We start from the raw sequence: 19,613 nt of genomic DNA, 5'->3' as shown, positions 1-19,613 counted from the left end.
TGTAACTCACCTTACCCTTAAAATTCACCCCTCAGACCTCCATGCTCCAGTTCACCCTCACCTCCCATCCACCCTTTCTGAGAAGCACCTGTGCTGTTTTCCTGTATTAAAGTTGACAAACAAATTACTGTTATATATTTAGACATTCCACCACTGAAATAGCACACTTTCACGTGTCCCAAAAACTGAGATTGTCTTGATTATTGAAATTAGTTTGCTTTATTCATTTTGAAACACATAAGTATCAAGATTGTTTCTGTACATGTAAATTTAGATCATTCACACTAAATATATTACAAAAAAACCAGAACCATTTGAATTTCCACAAGAGTTGATTTTAATGTTCAGAAAGCACAATCAAAATAAATAAAAAAACATATACAGTATAGTGTTACCACTAAAACATTGCTGTGTGGGCAATACATATTATTCTTTAGCCCCATAGCCAGTATCTGTAGGAACAAAGTTAGACAAATCAGAGTGGTGTGTCAATGTAGTGTGCATCGTCTGAAATCCCCTTTACTAAATCACACACCGAGCTGAGGAGTTACAGCATATTGGCAGAATACCCAGTCTTTATTATGTATAATTTGGTTTTTATTTAGTCAGGAGGGAGATGCTTATGTGATATAAAGGTCAGAATGCTGGTACTTTTATAACTGTGCAGAAGTTCCATATAAATAGACACAAAATATCACAGGAGTGTCTCATTGCTACAGAGAAAAGTCAAATTGTATTCAGAAATTGATAATGTAATACTAGGGAGGTTCAACAAAGATGCAACTGAACTATAATAAAAGCAGTTTTATATATTTAGAAAACTTTATTGCTATGTTTTAGTATTTTTATTGCAATCCTACTATCCTTTCTTAACATGCTTTACCCCATCTGCCAAAATGCCGTAAAGTACATAATGCACAACTACATTTATTTCATATAAGAGAAATTTAGTTTAAAGGCTTTATTTATAGGTATGCCTTATGAACCAAGTCTTGAAAATACACTGGTAATTGCAAATACTGGTTTAGAAAGTAAACCTTAACGTGGGATGTTGGATAGCTTACCATTTGTAGAATGAATCTGTTGGTGAAAATACAATAAGCCTTTAAACTTGCTCAAAACCCTTATCAATGCATTCATTCCCTTTTTGTTCTGAAACATCACATAGAGGGAGGAAGGCTGGATTAGGATGAAGTTTATATGTAGTCAGTAAGGATGGGGAGTATACTTTTTTAGATTTAAAGAAAATATAAACTTGCATGAAATCAAATAAGTGCCCAAACCAAAATTCTTTAAGAAATTTCCCAGAAATGGTAAAACTAGCATAATGTCAAAAAGTGTCAAGCCGTTTCTTAATGACTAAAATAGATTACCTCACAGTTTAAATTAAAAAGTTTCTCCTGGATATTATTAAGGATTGTAATTTACAATTAAACACTAAAATCCAAGTAAAACACAAAAACTCTCCAATTCTTTAATTTCCTGTTAGACCAACAGCCTGGAACATTGCTTCTCTGCTTATACAACGCAGAAATCTTTTACTTCTGATTCTTTTAATAATTTGGTCATTTCAAAAAAATAATCATCACAAAGAATTTATCTACACATTTGTGGAACAAAAGTTACATTGTAACACACCAACACTGTCTTCTTTTAAGGCACAACACATCGTTTATGTATATTCTTCTTGTCAAGCTTTACAAAAAGTGACTATCCTCATGAAAGCAATTATGTTTTTGAATCCAGCTGCTAACTTAGTGTAAGCTCTCACAGTAACTAAGTTACACATACTGCAGGTCTAGATGTGATTGTCAATGTAGCCCAGTGCACTTCTAATGCAGGTTCAGCCTGGATAAGCAGACTAAAGTTTGCTAGAAACCCTGCATTATTGAGACAATCCAATGGCAAGGAATGCCGTTGAACAACTTCATGCCGGATGCACTGGAAGCAGCTTCATGTTTCTTAAAAGAACTAGTTCATTGTATGAGCTGTTCAAGCATCCTGGGCATTGTATAATCACTTGAAGAGTTGTAAAATACACACAACTTTTACTTTTTCTATAATGAACAATATTTTCCTAAGACCAACATAGTTCCTTATGCAGAGGTTCAATGTACCAGTCACTGTTCAGCAGTTTGAATTCTCAATAGCCTCACATGACAGAATCAATTCTCTTCATTTCTTAAGACAAATGTGGAAGCCAGAGGTGCTGTAGATCACTGAGGGAAACTTCACATATTCCTAAGGGTTGCTAATAGTTGTTGACTTTGTATCTCTGGCTGTGCAGCACAAGGCAGCTACAAGTATTCAAGTTCCAGTGCTTGGTTCAAAGCCAACAGATCAGAGTGGCTTGATATCCTCCAGAAAGGCATATTGTGCTGCAGGAAGAAGAAGATGAAACAAACTGTTCAGCATTCATAGTCATCGAACTGCATTAATAACATGCTGATCAATTTAAATTCTGCGCTCTTAAGCATGTCTTAGTAAATATAAATATTGAGAGTAGATAGAGTATTTTGCTGCAACCAATTGTGTTAAAGGAACTGTGCATGAAATTTCAGAATCCGCATCACATTTTTTATATTATCAACAAGTTGTCAACACCCTTGCCAATATTATCATTCAGATGGCTTTTGGAAAGGCATAAGACTGATTTCTTGTAATATCACACCATGGTCTTAAATTATTTATGTGCCTTTTGCTTTGGTGCAAATGCCATGAAACATGCTGGGAGATCATTCTTATATGTGAACCTATGGATGCCTGTGCTCTTTTTAGTGTGTCTGAAACAACTACCGAGGGAGGAGACATGGGAGTGATTGAGTTATAGAGTTGTACCCCACAGAAACAGGCCACTCAGCCAATCACACCTATGCTGACCTTTTGCCAGCTAGTACTTACCTGACTCTGGAGATTTATTGCTTCAAAGATCCATTATATCCACCTTCCTGATACTAACGTGTCCTGTACGATCAACCTCCTCTTCCCTGAACTTGCTACTTGTGTACCCTTGTCTATGGTGAATGCAGGTGTGAAGCATTCACCAACAATGATTCTCACCCTGGGGTCCACGGCCCCCTTAGTTAATGGTAGGGGTTCATGGTATAAAAAAGGTTGAGAACCCCTGGATTCTAGGACAGCCACATTCCCTTGCATCATACATAGATTACTCTTTTGGTTTCTCCAAAAGGGACCCTACTCTTTCTCTGGCTACCCTCCAGGGATATTTCATGACTCTTATTTGCACTTTTAATCCCTTTCTTAAGTTATCTTCTACTTTCTAGAGATCCCTGAAGAATCTCATTTAATTCCAGTTGCCCATACCCATCACATACTTCCCTTTATTTCCTGATCAAATTTTCAGTATCTTTTCTCATCCAATCTTGATGGTGGTCAATCACTTGTGACACTCACAATGACTGCAATTAGTTCCTTTTTTTTAAGGCTATAAACTCCTGTGTAAACATCACTGATCAAGCAAAAAGGGAAGTCAAATTCCATGAGTTCATGTGGACTTTTTCCTCAGTCACCTTTAATTTTATGTCCTCTGGTTATGAAAAATTGACATTAAATTTATTCAGGGTAACTAACACAGCTGTTCGCTCAAAGCACCAATGACCCAGGTTCAATACTGACCTCTAGTGGTGACTATCTGGAGTTTCTACAGTCCCTCTGTGAATGTGTGAATTTTGTTCTGGTGCTCCAGTTTTCTCCCGCATCCCAGAAAATGTGTTGGTTAGTGGGTTTAATGGTCCACTGTAAATTGCCCTTGTGGGAGGGGAGGGGAAGTGTGAGTTTGATGGGAATGTGGGAAGGATAAAATGGGTCAGGATAGGATTAGTTTTGAAATGGATAGTTAAAGATTGGTGTGGACTCAATGGTCAGAAGGGTCTGTTTCTGTGCCCTATCTCATTGTAACTCTATCACTCGAACATAACATGCAATGTGATCTAATTTCCCATCAGAAGTCTTCAGGATGAGATCACATGTTAAATCAAGACTCTTCCCATGAACTTGGTGAAATAAGAAATCCCATGGCACTTATTCAGGAAGAGTGGTGTCATCCTGAAGGAATAAATAAGGAGCAATTATTATCAGTAGTAGGAAGAGGACTGAAATATAAGGCGATGTCAAAACAATAGGCGTGATCACGAATTTCTTAAGGTGTCAAGTCATTTTTATATGTTCGAAGGTATGATGCAAGTAGAATGGTAACTTTCAAAATGGAACTGAATGGGTACTCAAAAGGAGGAGAATCCCAGAGATATTGTGAAGGACAGTGATGCAGGGCTTTTTCAGAGAGCTGACACAGGAGCAATGGGTGGAATGCCCTCCTCTCATGCCAATTCTGTTATTCAGGCTCACAATTTTCTCTTACCAACATTACCAGTCAAAAAAAAATTAAGTGATTTGCGATGTCCTGGATTGCAAAAGGAGCTCTGCAAATAAAGTAGGCAAGGGCCAAAATCAAAGGTAATCACACATGCTACAGTTCTAATGGGTACTGGCTGCTGTCGGATTATTTCAGGCTTCAAAAACATGTTGGGAGCCTGACATTCACAATCTAATTTTGTTACTTCTTTATTCACCGTGTTACCACAGATCCCACAACAGAAACAGTTATATCTATTCTCTCCGATACCTACTGAAAGTTAGGTGAACATCAGGACTGTGCAGCAGGAGGGGATACTACATGTGGATTTCAAGCTACTAAGGGATGCCCAATCTCTGCCCTTTAGCCTTGCTGGTCGATTTATCAAATGGATCTCAAACACTGGCCTTCATCCATTTACCAAGTGCAAACAGACTCTGTATGGTAGCTAATTTATGTCAGTTGAGAGGAAAAGGGATCTTAATAGCTCCTTACATATTCACCAAAACAGTAGGATCGACAACCAAAGCAAACAATATTTTTGGTTGTGTAAGTAGACCATCATTATCTTGCCCTTGCACAAGACTCTGGTTAGACTGCATTAGGAATCCTCTGATCAGTTTTGGTTTCTTTTTTTATTTAGAAATATAGCATGAGTCTGCACTGCCCAATTACACACATGTGACCAGTTAACTTACGAACCCATACGTCTTTGTAATGTGGGAGGAAATTGGAGCACCCAGCAAACACTCACATGATCATGGAGAGAATGTCAGACTCCTTACAGGCAGTGGCAGGTAGTGACCCCAGATTGCTGGCACCGTAAAGCATTATGCTAACTGTTGTGCTAATGGGCCACCTCTTTCACACAGTGAGCTTTAGAATCCTTAGCTGTCGTTATTCTTTGCAGGAATACTACATTTTGTGATCTATTCATGGAAGGATACGATATTGCCACATTATTTTCCTCTTGAGAGGATATTTTAAGTAGATTGCTTGGGGAAGACCAGAGGATATTTGAATAATCTGCAAAAGCAGAGTTTCTTAATTCAATTTTAAATACTTATGAATTTCCTGGAGGAGTGCAGATATGTGGGATAATCAACCGTTTTCACTGTGAACGTGGAATCTCTCTATGCCTTCAGGGTAACACTGATTGTGATGAAGTTGCACATTGAGCACTGTCTGTAAAATCTGCTGGTCTTTTCAAACTCATGGTGAGGCACTTTCCTGAACCTTTGGTGGACCTGCTGCTGGATGAGTTCCTACTTGCTGATAGAGACTTCCAGGATCTCGACCCTAATGAAGATGAAGGATGGGGGATGTATTTTTCAAATCAGGATTTGTGTGAGTTGAAGGGGATCCTTTTGTGGATGGTATTCTTATATGCCTGATGCAATTGTCTTTCAAAATGACAAGGATTTAGATTTGGGATGTGCTTCTGAAAAAGCCTTGGTGAGGTGCTATTGTGCATTTTGTGGATTATACAGACTCAATATCTAGGGTTGTGCCAATTAAATGGGTTGTTAGTATTAATTGCCGTTGTGTATGAGTGTTATTGGGGAAGGAATCACCTACAGAAGTGAAAAACAAACCATTTGCTTCCTAACACATGCCTTACAGATGAGAGAAAGGCTCTTAAGGACCAGAGAAGCAAGTTCACTAGTGCTCTTCCAACAAATAGTGTAATTGGCCAAAAGGAGGATTGAAAAGTTGTTATGACAATGTACACCCAGTAATGTGTGCTAAAACAGGACCTGCATGGTTTCTAATTGGATCATGCTAAATTCAGTACAGTTGCTGTTGACACTTGGCTGTGGAGTCATCATAGAAGGACATCAGCCCTTAAAGGCATCTGCCTTATTGCAGGAAGTGGAACAACATTGTGACTATCATGAAGGGCAGGGTGGAGAAGGCTTCACACAACACACCAAAGCTGTGATGTATGAGGTGGATACCGAGAGAGAGAGATGCCTTGAACCCTGAGAGTTGGGCAGCTGTCTGGGATGTCTGGAGGTCCACTATGCAGTAGGTCACATATGTGGCAGCACCTTAAGAAATTTCATGACCTAACCAAAAATGTCAAGATGAGCTCTCAACCAATAGAGTAGTAACTGTTCTTTCAAGGTGATACCTGCTCAGATACACAAATCAATCACACAACTGTTACCCTTCACATCTCTCACCTCATTGTACACCATCACCCTCCTCTCTCCTCACCACGGACATTCTGCCCCCTTCCACTACCCACACTGACCTCAAACCACAAAAAGCATGATAATGATTGCCTTTCATCACAACCATTTTGGCAGAAACGGGAAGGGCAGCTGCAGAGATGGACGGTATTTGCAAGTGCTTGTTCTTCACCAGTAGTGAAGACAACCTGCACCAATTGGGCGGTGGGGATTCGCAGCCCTGAACCACCTCAAGTGCAAGTACGTTTGGCAACCTCCCAGAAATGTCTGCTGTCAGTATTTCATTGTGACAACCACATCCCCTCTATTTGATTACTTCATTACCCACATGACCAAAAGGGTTGTCCTGCCCCGGCCTACTAATGAAAGAGGACATGGAACAAGAGAAGCATCAGGAACAAGAAGGGACATTGGATAGAGAGAGAGAGGAAGGGGAAGAGGATGATAAGACCTCAGAGTGCCTTTGGATCAACAGATGAGTGTAGAGGAACGTGTTACAGGGAGACGCACGGGGCACTAGTCTTCTGCAGTTTGGACCACTGACAGGAAACCTGGTGCAGTAATTCAATAGAGTAGGGGGCGGAGGGTGTCTATGTATCTGTATTCACCATGGCGCTCAGATGACGAGCCTGCCCTAGCAAGGCTGGTGGGGGTGCAGGGTTGTACTGTGCTGCCATTAGCAAGGCTGGTGTGGTTGCACAGTGTACGTTGGCAAAGCAAGGCTGGTATTGCTGCACAGTGACATGGTACTGTTAGACTTAGCTCAATGCATGCAAGGGCATAGAAGGACAGAAGCACTACAGCAGTATACCTCTGTAGTGTGAGGCCAGGATCAAAGACCGACATTCTGCAGGACTTGTCGGGGAATGTGACAATCTGGCCTCACAGCCTCACCTAGAGCTAGTAACAGCTGCTTTGCAGGTACCATCAGAGGTCTTAGGGCAATTCAGCTCTTAGGGCAAGAGATCGGCTCTCTGACATCAGGAATAGATCGATGCTCACGCTGTTCGGGAAGATGCCGCTTGGGAGCAGATTTGGATGGAGCAGGGTTGCTGTCCGCATGCGGGTCATTGTGGCTGAGCCACAAAGGGATGGTTCCACCTGAGCTGTTGCTGATGCTGCAAGGCACAGAATGTGGAACAGTACAGCACAGGAACAGGCCTTCGGCCCACGATGTCTGTGTCAAGCATGATGCCAAATTAAACCAATCCCTTCTACCTGCATTCTCTGCATATTCATGAGCCTACCTGAAAGCTACAGTAACACTCACAGGGAAACTCAGCAGGGCAGGCAGCATCGATGGAAACAAATAGACAGCTGATGTTTCAGGCTGAGACCCTTTGACAGCACTGAGAAGGAAGGGAGAAGATGCCAGAATGAAAAGGTGGGGTAAGGGAAGGAAGCTTACTGGAAGGTGATAGGTGAAGCCAGATGGGCCGGATAGGTCAAGGGCCAGAGAAGAAGGAATCTGATAGGAGAGGAGAGTGGACCATAGGAGAAAGAGAAGGAGGAGAGAATCCAGGAGGAAGTAATAGGCAGGTGAGAATGGGTTAAAGATTGGAATAGGGAGGGGAAGCGGGGTGGGAAATCTGTTTACCGGAAGGAGAAATTGTTGTTAATGCCATCATGCTGGAGGCTACCCAGATGGAATACAAGGCATGGCATCAAAGGTTACGGGGAGAAGGCTGGGAACTGGGGTTGAGGAGGAGTAAAAAAAAAGTATCAGCCTTGATTGAATGGCGGAGCTGACTCGATGGGCCAGATGGCCTAATTCTGCTCCTATATCTGCTGGTCTTATGGTGTTGCTCCTCCACCCTGACGGTGGCCCAGTACCTACTTCCATTTCCATCCCTAGCAGCGCGGTCTAGGCACTGACCATTGTCTGTATAAAGAACCTGCCCTACATATTCTCTTTAAACTTTCCCTTCTCACCTTAAAGCTGTGCACTTTAGTATCCACATGTCTACCCTGGGAAAAAGATTCTGGCTGTTTATCCTATCTTTGCCTCTTATGATTTTACAAGCTTCTATCAGGTCCCTCCTTTGGTAGTGTCAGTACCAAAACCCACAATGGATGAACATCTTAGCAGATAAATGCTGGAAGGACCATATCCAGTCAATTTTCATGCTATGTTAAGGTAATGTAAATATAGTGACTGGCTTGAATTAAAATCAGTGACATAAATGTTCTGTGTTATATACATTTACAACTTTATGAATGAAGTTTATTTTTTGGAAAGAAATCTTGGTTTTGGATAACTTGGTCTGTGAACTTTGGAAGACGCCGAAGCAGTCTGCAGTGAGTTAGCTGCCCAGTCAGACTGTCCTAGAGCCAACAAAATATAACTTCCAGTAGAGATAGAAGTGACAAGATAGAGTGTTGTTCTGAGAAATGAAGGTTGTAGACTCCTCCTCTGAGCTCTAACTTGTGTTGATAAAGGCAGAAATCAACACTGTATGACTCGTGATTTCATAAGGCATCTGTGTCCAATGGGGGAGAAATATCATGTATACTAACAGCACGAGAGCAAGCCTACTAAAATGCTTGTCCAATTCTAACATGAGCACTACTTTATCGCAAAATGATTACAAGTTTTTTTTTTTGAATTCCTAAGCTTGCAAAGGGTAATTAAATATACTATTTGGTTTGGGAAATATTTGATGAAAAGTTCAATGGGCCGAATGGCCTACTTCTGTTTCTATATTTTATGGTCTAAAAGAGAGTATCGTAGGGAAATTCAAGGTTCACAGAATCATAGGGATTCAGCCCACCAAGTCCATACCTAATATTAAGCACCCATTTTCACTAATCTTACATTAATCCCATTTTAAAATTCTCCTCACATTTTCATTAACTCTTTCCAGATTCTACCACTCACCCACACACAAGGGGCAATCTGGAGTGTCCAATTAACATATAGGTCATGGGTTAAGGGTGAAAGCTGAAAAGTTTTAAGGGGAAAGGTGGGGTGGAATTTCCTCACTCAGAGTGTCGTGAGAGTGTGGAACGAGCTGCCATCACAAGTGGTGTATGTGAGCTTGATTGCAACATTTAAGAGAAATTTGAATAGGTACATGGATGACAATGGTACAGATCGATGGGAGTAAGCAGTTGAAATGGTTTTGGCATGGACTAGATGGGCCAAAGGGCCTGTTTCTGTGTTGTACTTTTCAATGGCCCTATAACAATCTGCCTAACTTTGGGATTTGGGAGGAAACTGGAGCAGCTGTTGGAAACCCACATGGTTGCAGGGAATGGGCAAACTCCATATGGACAGTATCACAGTCAGGATTAAATGCAGGTCTCTGGCATGCTAGGCAGTGACTTTACCAGCTATACTACTGTGCAGCCCTGAGTAAGTTTATCATCCTTCATAACCAGAGAACATATGCTAAAGAATAAACGTACTAATTAGCCCTTGTGGGTGATTCTAGAACCAGAACATGGTTTCATCAAAAAGGGGTTGGAGATGAGCAATTTCCATCATAAGCCTGTAAATCAGTGGAATTTTCTTTCCTAAGTTCTACAATGGTAGATTCAATGAATCTAAGGAGCTAAGGCGCTGGTGGTAGACCTGAGGAGAGCTAAGATACCGGTGACCCCTGTTTCCATCCAGGGGGTCAGTGTGGACATGGTGGAGGATTACAAATACCTGGGGATATGAATTGATAATAAACTGGACTGGTCAAAGAACACTGAGGCTGTCTACAAGAAGGGTCAGGGCCGTCTCTATTTCCTGAGGAGACTGAGGTCCTTTAACATCTGCTGGACGATGCTGAGGATGTTCTACAAGTCTGTGGTGGCCAGTGCTATCATGTTTGCTGTTGTGTGCTGGGGCAGCAGGCTGAGGGTGGGAGGCACCAACAGAATTAACAAAATCAACAAACTCATTCGTAAGGCCAGTGATGTTGTGGGGATGGAACTGGACTCTCTCACGGTGGTGTCTGAAAAGAGGATGCTGTCTAAGTTGCATGCCATCTTGGTCAATGTCTCCCATCCACTACATAATATACTGGTTGGGCACAGGAGTACATTCAGCCAGAGACTCATTCCACCGAGATGCAACACAGAGCGTCATAGGAAGTCATTCCTGCCTGTGGCCATCAAACTTTAAAATTCCTCCCTTGGAGGGTCAGACACCCTGAGCCAATAGGCTGGTCCTGGACTTATTTCATAATTTACTGGCATAATTTACATATTACTATTTAACTATTTATGGTTCTATTACTATTTATTATTTATGGAGCAACTGTAACGAAAACCATTTCCCCCAGGATTAATAAAGTGTGACTATGACTATGAATATATTCTAGCCTTAGCCACGTAGATTGCTGCACCACACCGGGATTCCTGGGATATGGGAAAAAGGCAGGAGAGTGGAGTTGAGGTCAGAATCATATCAAACATGATTTTGTTCAATGGCAGAGCAGATTTGAGGTGAAGAATGTTCTACTCCTCTTCCTATTTCATATGCCTTAGTCCAAGTAAAAAATACCCAAGTTCAAAATATCTAGCTGTCAGAACGTGACGTGAAGTTATCTTTGAATAATCAATCCAATACTCACTCTCTAACATGCCAAAGTCTTTCCCCATTTGCAAGTCATAGAGCTGTGATGGAACACTTTCCACTTGCCTGGATGAGTGCAGATCGATTGTCAAGGTGTTCAATATAATCTAGGACAAAGCAGCCCGATTGATTCACCCAAAAAAGTCTATTTTCTCCACTGACAATACACAGTGGCTGCAGTACGTGCCATCAATAAATTTAGAACATTTACTCTTAGAGTGCCTTCTAACTCTGTATCGTCCTGTATCAGTATGGACAAAAAGGTTCAGTCCATGTGCTGAAACTGGAGAGAGTTCAAAGGAGGTTCACGAAAATTATTCCAGGATTGAACGACTTGTCATATGAAGAGCAATTGACGGCTCCGGGCCTGTATTCACTAGAATTCAGAAGAATGAGGGGTGACCTCATTGAAACCTATCGAATGGTGAAAGGCCTTGATAGAGTGGATTTGTGGAGCAGATGTTTCTTATGGTAGATGAGCCTAAGATCAGAGGACACAGCCTCAGAATAGAGAGGTGGAGATGAGGAAGAATTCCTTCAGCCATAGAGTGGTGAATCTGTGGAATTCTTTGTCACAGGCAGCTGTGGAGGCTAAGTCTTTACATATATTTAAGGCAGAGGTTGATAGATTCTTGATTGATTAGGGCATGAAGGGATATGGAAGAAGGCAGGAGATTGGGACTAAGAGGAAAAATGGATCAACCATGATGAAATGACGGAGCAGACATGATGGGCCTAAAGACCTAATTCTGCTCCTATACCTTATGGTCTTATGGAAATAGGTTTCCCTTTGCCACGTACTATCCTAATTTGGAAATATATTCCCATTCTTTCATCATTATTGAGTTAAAAACCTGGAACACACTCACCAACAGCACAGTGGGAGTACTTTCATCAGAAGGAATGCAGTCGTTCCAGAAGGTGGAACAATCTCCTTAAGGGCATTTATATATAGACAAAACCTTCTGGATTTACCAGTACAGTACTGCCAAAATCCCAAAAATAAGCAAATATCAACTCAGGATTATAATTTTAACAACAATAGCTAATCCGTTATATATTATATCCTGAAGAGTCTTCTATTCTCATTACCCAGACCCTCAGATTTGGTAGAACAGCAGAACTTGAAAGGTTGCTGCCAAAAGATAAGGAAAAATAGTTCTGATGAAAGGTTATCCACATGATACATCAACTTTGTTTCTTTCTCCACAGAAGCTGCCTTCATTTTTTTTTTTATTTTGGATATCCAGAATCATCAGTTTTATGTTTACTGGCCCTGTTCCCATCTCCAGTGCAACACTGCAGATCATCGCTTCTGGATGTAAGTGTTGCCCTCAACCACATCTCCAGCTGACTGGCCTCACTTTCTATATGCCTATCTTTTGCCTAACAGGGCCATCTTGCTTCCTCCAGCAACTGAGGTCCTTTGGAGTGTGCAGGCCTCTCCTTCACATGTTCTACCAGTTTGCTGTTACCAATACAATCTTCTATTTGATTGTGTACTAGGGCAATGGCATCACCACAGGTGATGCCACCAGGCTCAATAGTCATAGTCATACCTTATTTATCCCGGGGGAAATTGGTTTTCATTACAGTTGCACCATAAATAATTAAATAGTAATAAACTGATTAGAAAGGCTGGCTCTGTTATAGGAATCAAATTGGCCACACTGGAGGCTGTGGTGGAACAAAGGACCCTACAGAAAATCCTGGCAATTCTGGACAATGTTTCTCACCCTCTGCATGCCACATTGGCTGAACATAGGAGTAATTTTAGTAACAGACTAAGACAACTGTGCTGCTCCAAAGAATGTTATACGAGGCCATTCTACCCTCAGTCATTAGGTTCTATAACGAGTCAACCTGTAACTGGGGAAGAGATGACCCCCTCCTATTATTCTGTTTGAGGTAACTTATTCTTTATTCTTTCTCACTTCTAAGATTTGTATATCTGTGCACTTATAATGCTGCCGTGACACTGTAATTTCCTTTGGGATCAATAAAGTATGTCTACCTATCTGTCCTGTCCTCGGTTAACCTGACTGGCACCTTCAGCTTGCTGAATGGTGAGCCAATGAGGCTGACACATGTACTCCTGCTACCATCCATACTTAAGTCATGTTTTGGTTACTATCCAATATTTAGGCCAATGTATCAATTACCTTTTGTAAAATAAGCATTTATTCTTTTTCTATTAAAAGTTTCATCTTCTCAGAAAATATCTGCACTTGCCACAAATATATGTTACTCTAACCAGCATCCAAGTTCATAATAGAAACGTTGACTCCATTATAAACAATTTAAAAGTATTTAGATGAGCTTATTGTAAAGTCAGCTATATCTTTTATAGCTCTTATTTAAATTTGCAGCAAATGTTTCTGAATCCCCTGACTGATTTTAGGGGGAGGGTCATTGCAAATGCTAGAGGAGATGCAAAGGCTTATTAATTTCCTCTTAGCTATAGTAGCTTAGTTTTGTCAATCAGAGTTTGGGATGATGTGGACTCAGAAGTGGAAATGAAAACTGAACGAGCTGAGTTCAGATGAGAGAATGTGGGCAGCAAGATGATCCCTACAGTCCAACTCTTGGCTATACACTGAAACTTTAAGCCAGAATATCCCAGACTGCAGTGAATCCAGTGTCTAATTGGGACACACTGTCACAAGATTTACCCCCAAAGCTTAATAATTGAACTATAACTTCACATTATTATTTATTTAAAAATGTATTTTGTTTCCTTGTACCTGATGACGCTCCTGCCAAAGTTACACATTATGATGCCTTCTGCTTAAGACTACAGTATGTCTGTTAGCTCTATAATGGGTTTTTCAGGACACAGACACTAATGGTTTATTATGACTCATTGTCTGATTTTCCTGATGTGATGAAGTGCTTAAAATGCTGCTAACAATTGTCTTAAAAGGGTTCTTGTCTTAGTGAAGACTGTTGTGGACACAAAGATAAGTTATTGAAGGGTATTAAATGTGGGCACAAATTAAGGACATAAATAATTCAAAGTCTGATTATTTGTCTCTCTCTTTGGCCTCCTCCAAGGATACACATCTTTGATCACAAATTTGATCAGACTCTCAAATTGATCCCAGGTTACTGCTTAATTAACTTCCAACAGAAGTTTCTCCCCTGAACAATTATTCATTGGTAATCATTCAGGAAAGTGCCGGGAAAGGGAACAAAAGATTTTTTTTGGCAGATCAGTAAAGTTTTGATCCTAGAGGATGTTGCATTTCAACATTAATGCTACAGGAGTGCTCAGATCCTTTAGCATTAAACTCCCAGTTGGCTGATTCATAATCTTGTGTCTGTCAGAGCTCAGGCAGCTCAATGAGAGGGGACTTCAGGCTATCAATAGGCTTAATGCAGGGAACAATTATTTAGTCTCTTTTGGATCATTAATTTTGCTTCACCTCCTATAGGAAACCACAATATGTATATTGTAATTTCTGATTTCATTCCTACAGATGTGGAATGTAGTTTTCTTAAATGGAAATCATGCAACTCTACATGGAAAAAAACAATGCAGACTGGATGAAGTAGTTTAAAACAAAGGCCTTAAACTATACTTTGCTCCCATTTCAGAAAGCAGACATAAGCTGCCAGCTGTGTGAAGTCAGCAGTTTCTACATATTGGTCCCCTAAGGAGTAGCGGTGATGACTAATGAGTTCAGTGAGTGGAAAAACTGTTACAGTAAACAGTCAAGTTTTTAGCTTTGATATTAAGTAATGTCCCTTACTTTCTCTATAGCATTGGTTTGTCCCTAAAGACACACACATTACTACAGATGTACCATGGACAGCATTCTAACTGGTTGTATCGCTGTCTGGTATGGAGGGGCCCCGACACAGGATCGGTAAAAGCTGTAGAAAGTTGTAAACTCCGCCAGCTCCATCACAGACGGTAGCTTCCCTTGCATCTAGGACACCCACAAAAGATGAGGCCTCAGAAAGCTGGCATCTATCATTAAGGACCCTCACCTCCCAGGACATGCCTCTTCTCACTTGTCACTGCTAACATCAAGGGGGAAGGATAGGAGCCCGAGGGTGCACACTCAACATTTCAGCAACAGTTTCTTCCCCTCTGCCATCAAATTTCTGAATGGACAATGAACCAATGATCACTATAGCCTTTTTCCTGTTTTTGCACCATTTACTTAATTTAATTTTTTTAATATATACTTTTTATTGTAATTTATAGTTTTTATTTTTATGTATTGCAGTGTACTATAGCCGCATAACAACAAACTTCACGACATATGCCAGTGATTCTGATTCTGATTCCGATACTATGGGTGATTTTAAACTCTAAAAATATCCTGCAGTGCATTTAAATCATTTGCTGTATTTTGGACAGCAAATTGACATTGATACACTGCATTATACTTTAGTTTAAATTCTTTCTGTGAGGGTTGCTTTTGAACACATTAATTACACCCATGATAAGACTTACTTCAAATTCAATTGTGAATTAATTATTACAAAATCCAGTAATTAGTGGGATGGTATCAGAAAAAAAATGACTGCAAAAGGTGCTATGTTGATGGCAGATCTACATATTCTGACTCCTAATCATTACAATAGATTTGACTTTTAATGTTCGTTACATTAACTTAAAAAGATTCCTACTAGTAACGTAATTGCTGCAGCATGGGCAATAACTATCGTTTTGCATTGTGCTTGCTCACATTCTAAGAAAGCTTAAAGATTCCAAAATATGTAAATTTCTACTGATGTATTATTTTTGATGAACCAGCCAATCTGAGAGTGGATTTATTGTTGTATAATATCAAGATTCAAAATTCTAATTTAGTTTTCACATGTACATGGAAACATACAGTGAAATGCATCATTTGCACAGGATGTGTCAGGGCAGCCCACAAGTGTTGCCACGCATTCCGGCACCAACATAGGATAACAATCAGTTTTATCTGTTGAATTCAAACTTTTTCCAACTGCTTATACTTTTGAATCACAGAAAGATAAGCTCCTACACCATTATTATTGGGATTTGTTCCTTTATTTCCGATTTCCAGCTGCAAATGTAGAGGTTCAGGAAATGACATTAAACAACCTTGAATCAAACTGTTATCAGCTGCATCTGTAATGCTATCAAAATACTTTTGTCCTTGTTGATGTACTTCCACCAACAAGGAGATGATTATTTAGCAGTGAAATAATGAATTAGTGTGACACAAATATGTTTCATTTCCTGATGATGCCTAGCATATCCAACACAATATAGACGTCACGATTTTGGAATTCTTTGGCATTAACTCCAAGAACTGTATAATCTGATCATACTACAGTTCTGTTTCTCTCCTTAGATTTTCCATTTCTCTTCACCCACATTGTTTAAAAGATTGGCAGCAGGAGTGCAATTTATAAATCAAAGTTCCATTCTCTTTTTAATTCTGTATTTCTTTCCAAAGGTCCAGGGAATAATTGGTCAACTGGTGGGACATATTTCTTGATTTATCTGTAGACTTCAGAATATACAGCTCTTCTTAAATGAAACAAAGGAATACAACTTCTGCCAGGGTTCCATCATCTAAAACATGTTTTTTTCTACAAATTAAAACACACAAATGAAATAGTAGGCATCTAAAAAGACAGAGGTTCACCTGGGTTTGCTTTCAGACCTAAGTAAAATCTACATCTTTCTTTTCAAATCTTTTTATTGTATATATAGGAAAAATAACATGAGTACATCGAAGTAACAACACTTACAATGCCTCAAAAAAAACCCCATCATCTTAAAGATTGAAAACAAAATTTTGTGATAACAAAAAAAACCCTACTGTGCAGAAAAGTGAGAGAAAAAAAAAGAGAACCTATTAGGTGTACAACCCCGGAGCCATGCGTCATACAAAAAGCTTCTAAAAATAAACATCAAACCGCCAGCAAGAAAAGAAAATATACTAAAAAATTTACAATTAGATCGTGGAAAAAATATATCAATTAACTCAAATGATAATAACGAGCAAATGAGCCCCATCTTTTCTCAAAATCAAGTAAAGGTTCAAAGCTTCGACTTCTAATTTTCTCCAAACTAAGACATAGCATCACTTGAGAGAACCATTGTGACAAAGTGGGAGCTGATGTATCCTTCCACTTCAACAAAATGGCCCTCCTAGCTATCAATGTAACAAATGCAATAACATGTTGGTCAGACACAGAAATACCATGAATATTTTGAGGAACTATTCCAAAAAGCACAGTTAATTTATTAGGTTGTGAATTAATTTTAAGTGCTTTAGAAGTTGTTGAGAAAACCGACTTCCAGAACTGTTCCAATATAGAACAAGACCAAAACATATGCGTCAGTATAGCTATCTCATTTTTACATCTATCACAATGACTATCAACATTAGGAAAGATTTTAGAAAGTCTCTCCTCTGTCAAATGATAACAATGTACAATTTTAAATTGAATCAATGAATGGCTAGCACAAATTGAAAAAGAGTTAACCAACTTCAATATCCGCATCCAATCCTCCGTCATAAAAGTCAAATTAAATTTCTTTTCCCAATCCTGTTTAATCTTAGACAAAGGACGCTTATCCTTTCTACATCTATGCTACAATTTGAGGAGAAATGCTGAGTCCATACTTGGTCCCCAACCTCGTCCATAGTATAAAATAAGTGCTATATTGGACTATAATGAAGAAATATCCACAATACTAAATAGGTGCTATATTCTTCTATAATGAAGGGAATGTTGATCGGCTCAGTAAGCGGCCAAGGAATGGCAAATGGAGTTTAATTCAGGTAAATGTGTGGTATTGCATTTTGGAAAGTTAATTCAAGGAAGGGCTTCTACAGTGAATATTAGGGCCTTGGGGAGTGTTGTAGAACAGAGGTACCTTGGACTTCAGGAGTACTTTGGTCCCACCAAAAGTGGAGTCACAGGTAGACAGGGTGGTGAAGAAGAGTTCTGGAACACTGTCCTTCATCAGTCAGGACACTGATGATCCACAGACCTGACTGTCTGTGTAGGCCCATTGTCTCTGCCTGCTCCTGCCCCACTGAACTCATCTCCTCATTCCTCAATTCCATTCTATCCCCTTGGTTCAGTCCTTTCCCACCTACATCCACGACATTTCTCATGCTCTTGATCTCCTCTCTAACTTTCAGTTCCCTGGCCCTAACCACCTCATCTTCACCATGGATGTCCTGACCCTATACATTTCTATTCCCCCATCAGGAAGGCATTAAAGCTCTCCACTTCCTTCTCAATAAAAGAACCTACCAGTTCCCCTCCACCACCAACCTCCTCTGTCTGGCAGAACTGGTCCACACCCTCAACAATTTTTTCTTTGGCTCCTCCCATTTTCTCCAGACTTCAGGGGTAGCCATGGGTACCTGCATGGTTCCCACCTCTGCCTGGCTTTTTGTTAGCTATTGTAGGTAGAGCAGCCTGTAGGAATTATGTATCTATTTTCTGTCTGCCTGCATTGTATTTTGTGTTGTGTGTTGCGGTAATTTGACATATGGGTTTGGGTGTGGTAGAAGTAAACAAATACAGTCACGTATTCACCTTTTGTGCTGTTAGTTTAGTTAGAGAAGGACTGAGCAGGGGATGGATTTTTTTTGTTGATTGCTAATTCTGTTTTCACTTATTTTGCTTATATTGCTAATTCTGCAAACTTCATTAATATCACTAATTTCCCTATTGTTCTTTTTGATCGTTCGTCTTTGCTGGTTTCATAATCAGGGAGAGAGTGTACTTTTTTCCCACTTGAAACTCAGTTATTTGGAAGCGCATTGTACGGTGTCAATTCCTCTACTTAGCCTCTCAGTAGTGTTGGTTGTTTTCCAAGTAGCCATTACATTTTGTCAACAAAAATAATTATACCAAATGAACACCAGTTTATAGAAACATAGAAACATAGAAAATAGGTGCAGGAGTAGGCCATTCGGCCCTTCGAGCCTGCACCGCCATTTATTATGATCATGGCTGATCATCCAACTCAGAACACCGCCCCAGCCTTCCCTCCATACCCCCTGACCCCTGTAGCCACAAGGGCCATATCTAACTCCCTCTAAAATATAGCCAATGAACTGGCCTCAACTGTTTCCTGTGGCAGAGAATTCCACAGATTCACCACTCTCTGTGTGAAGAAGCTTTTCCTAATCTCGGTCCTAAAAGGCTTCCCCTCTATCCTCAAACTGTGACCCCTCGTTCTGGACTTCCCCAACATCGGGAACAATCTTCCTGCATCGAGCCTGTCCAATCCCTTTAGGATCTTATACGTTTCAATCAGATCCCCCCTCAATCTTCTAAATTCCAACGAGTACAAGCCCAGTTCATCCAGTCTTTCTTCATATGAAAGTCCTGCCATCCCAGGAATCAATCTGGTGAACCTTCTTTGTACTCCCTCTATGGCAAGGATGTCTTTCCTCAGATTAGGGGACCAAAACTGCACACAATACTCCAGGTGTGGTCTCACCAAGGCATTGTACAA

The 19,613-nt window shown here is 40.2% G+C and overlaps 1 protein-coding gene across 12 annotated transcripts in view; it reads right to left on the bottom strand.

Moving 5' to 3' along the window:
* Positions 1-264: 264 nt before the first annotated feature.
* The window catches only part of eya4 (EYA transcriptional coactivator and phosphatase 4), a 454,812-nt gene continuing 435,463 nt past the window's right edge, over positions 265-19,613 (bottom strand). For all 12 annotated transcript variants that reach the window (XM_072249790.1, XM_072249815.1, XM_072249809.1 and 9 more), the window contains one exon: positions 265-2,378. In XM_072249790.1, coding sequence (XP_072105891.1) covers positions 2,298-2,378 — 81 coding nt within the window. In that variant the 3' untranslated portion in view covers positions 265-2,297. The remainder of the gene's footprint in view (positions 2,379-19,613) is intronic.

Source organism: Mobula birostris, chromosome 2 (assembly GCF_030028105.1).
Source record: "Mobula birostris isolate sMobBir1 chromosome 2, sMobBir1.hap1, whole genome shotgun sequence".
In the NCBI taxonomy this organism is placed as follows: Eukaryota; Metazoa; Chordata; class Chondrichthyes; order Myliobatiformes; family Myliobatidae; genus Mobula; species Mobula birostris.
Note: the sequence above shows the minus strand (reverse complement) of the source record. Positions and strands in the feature narration are given on the sequence as shown.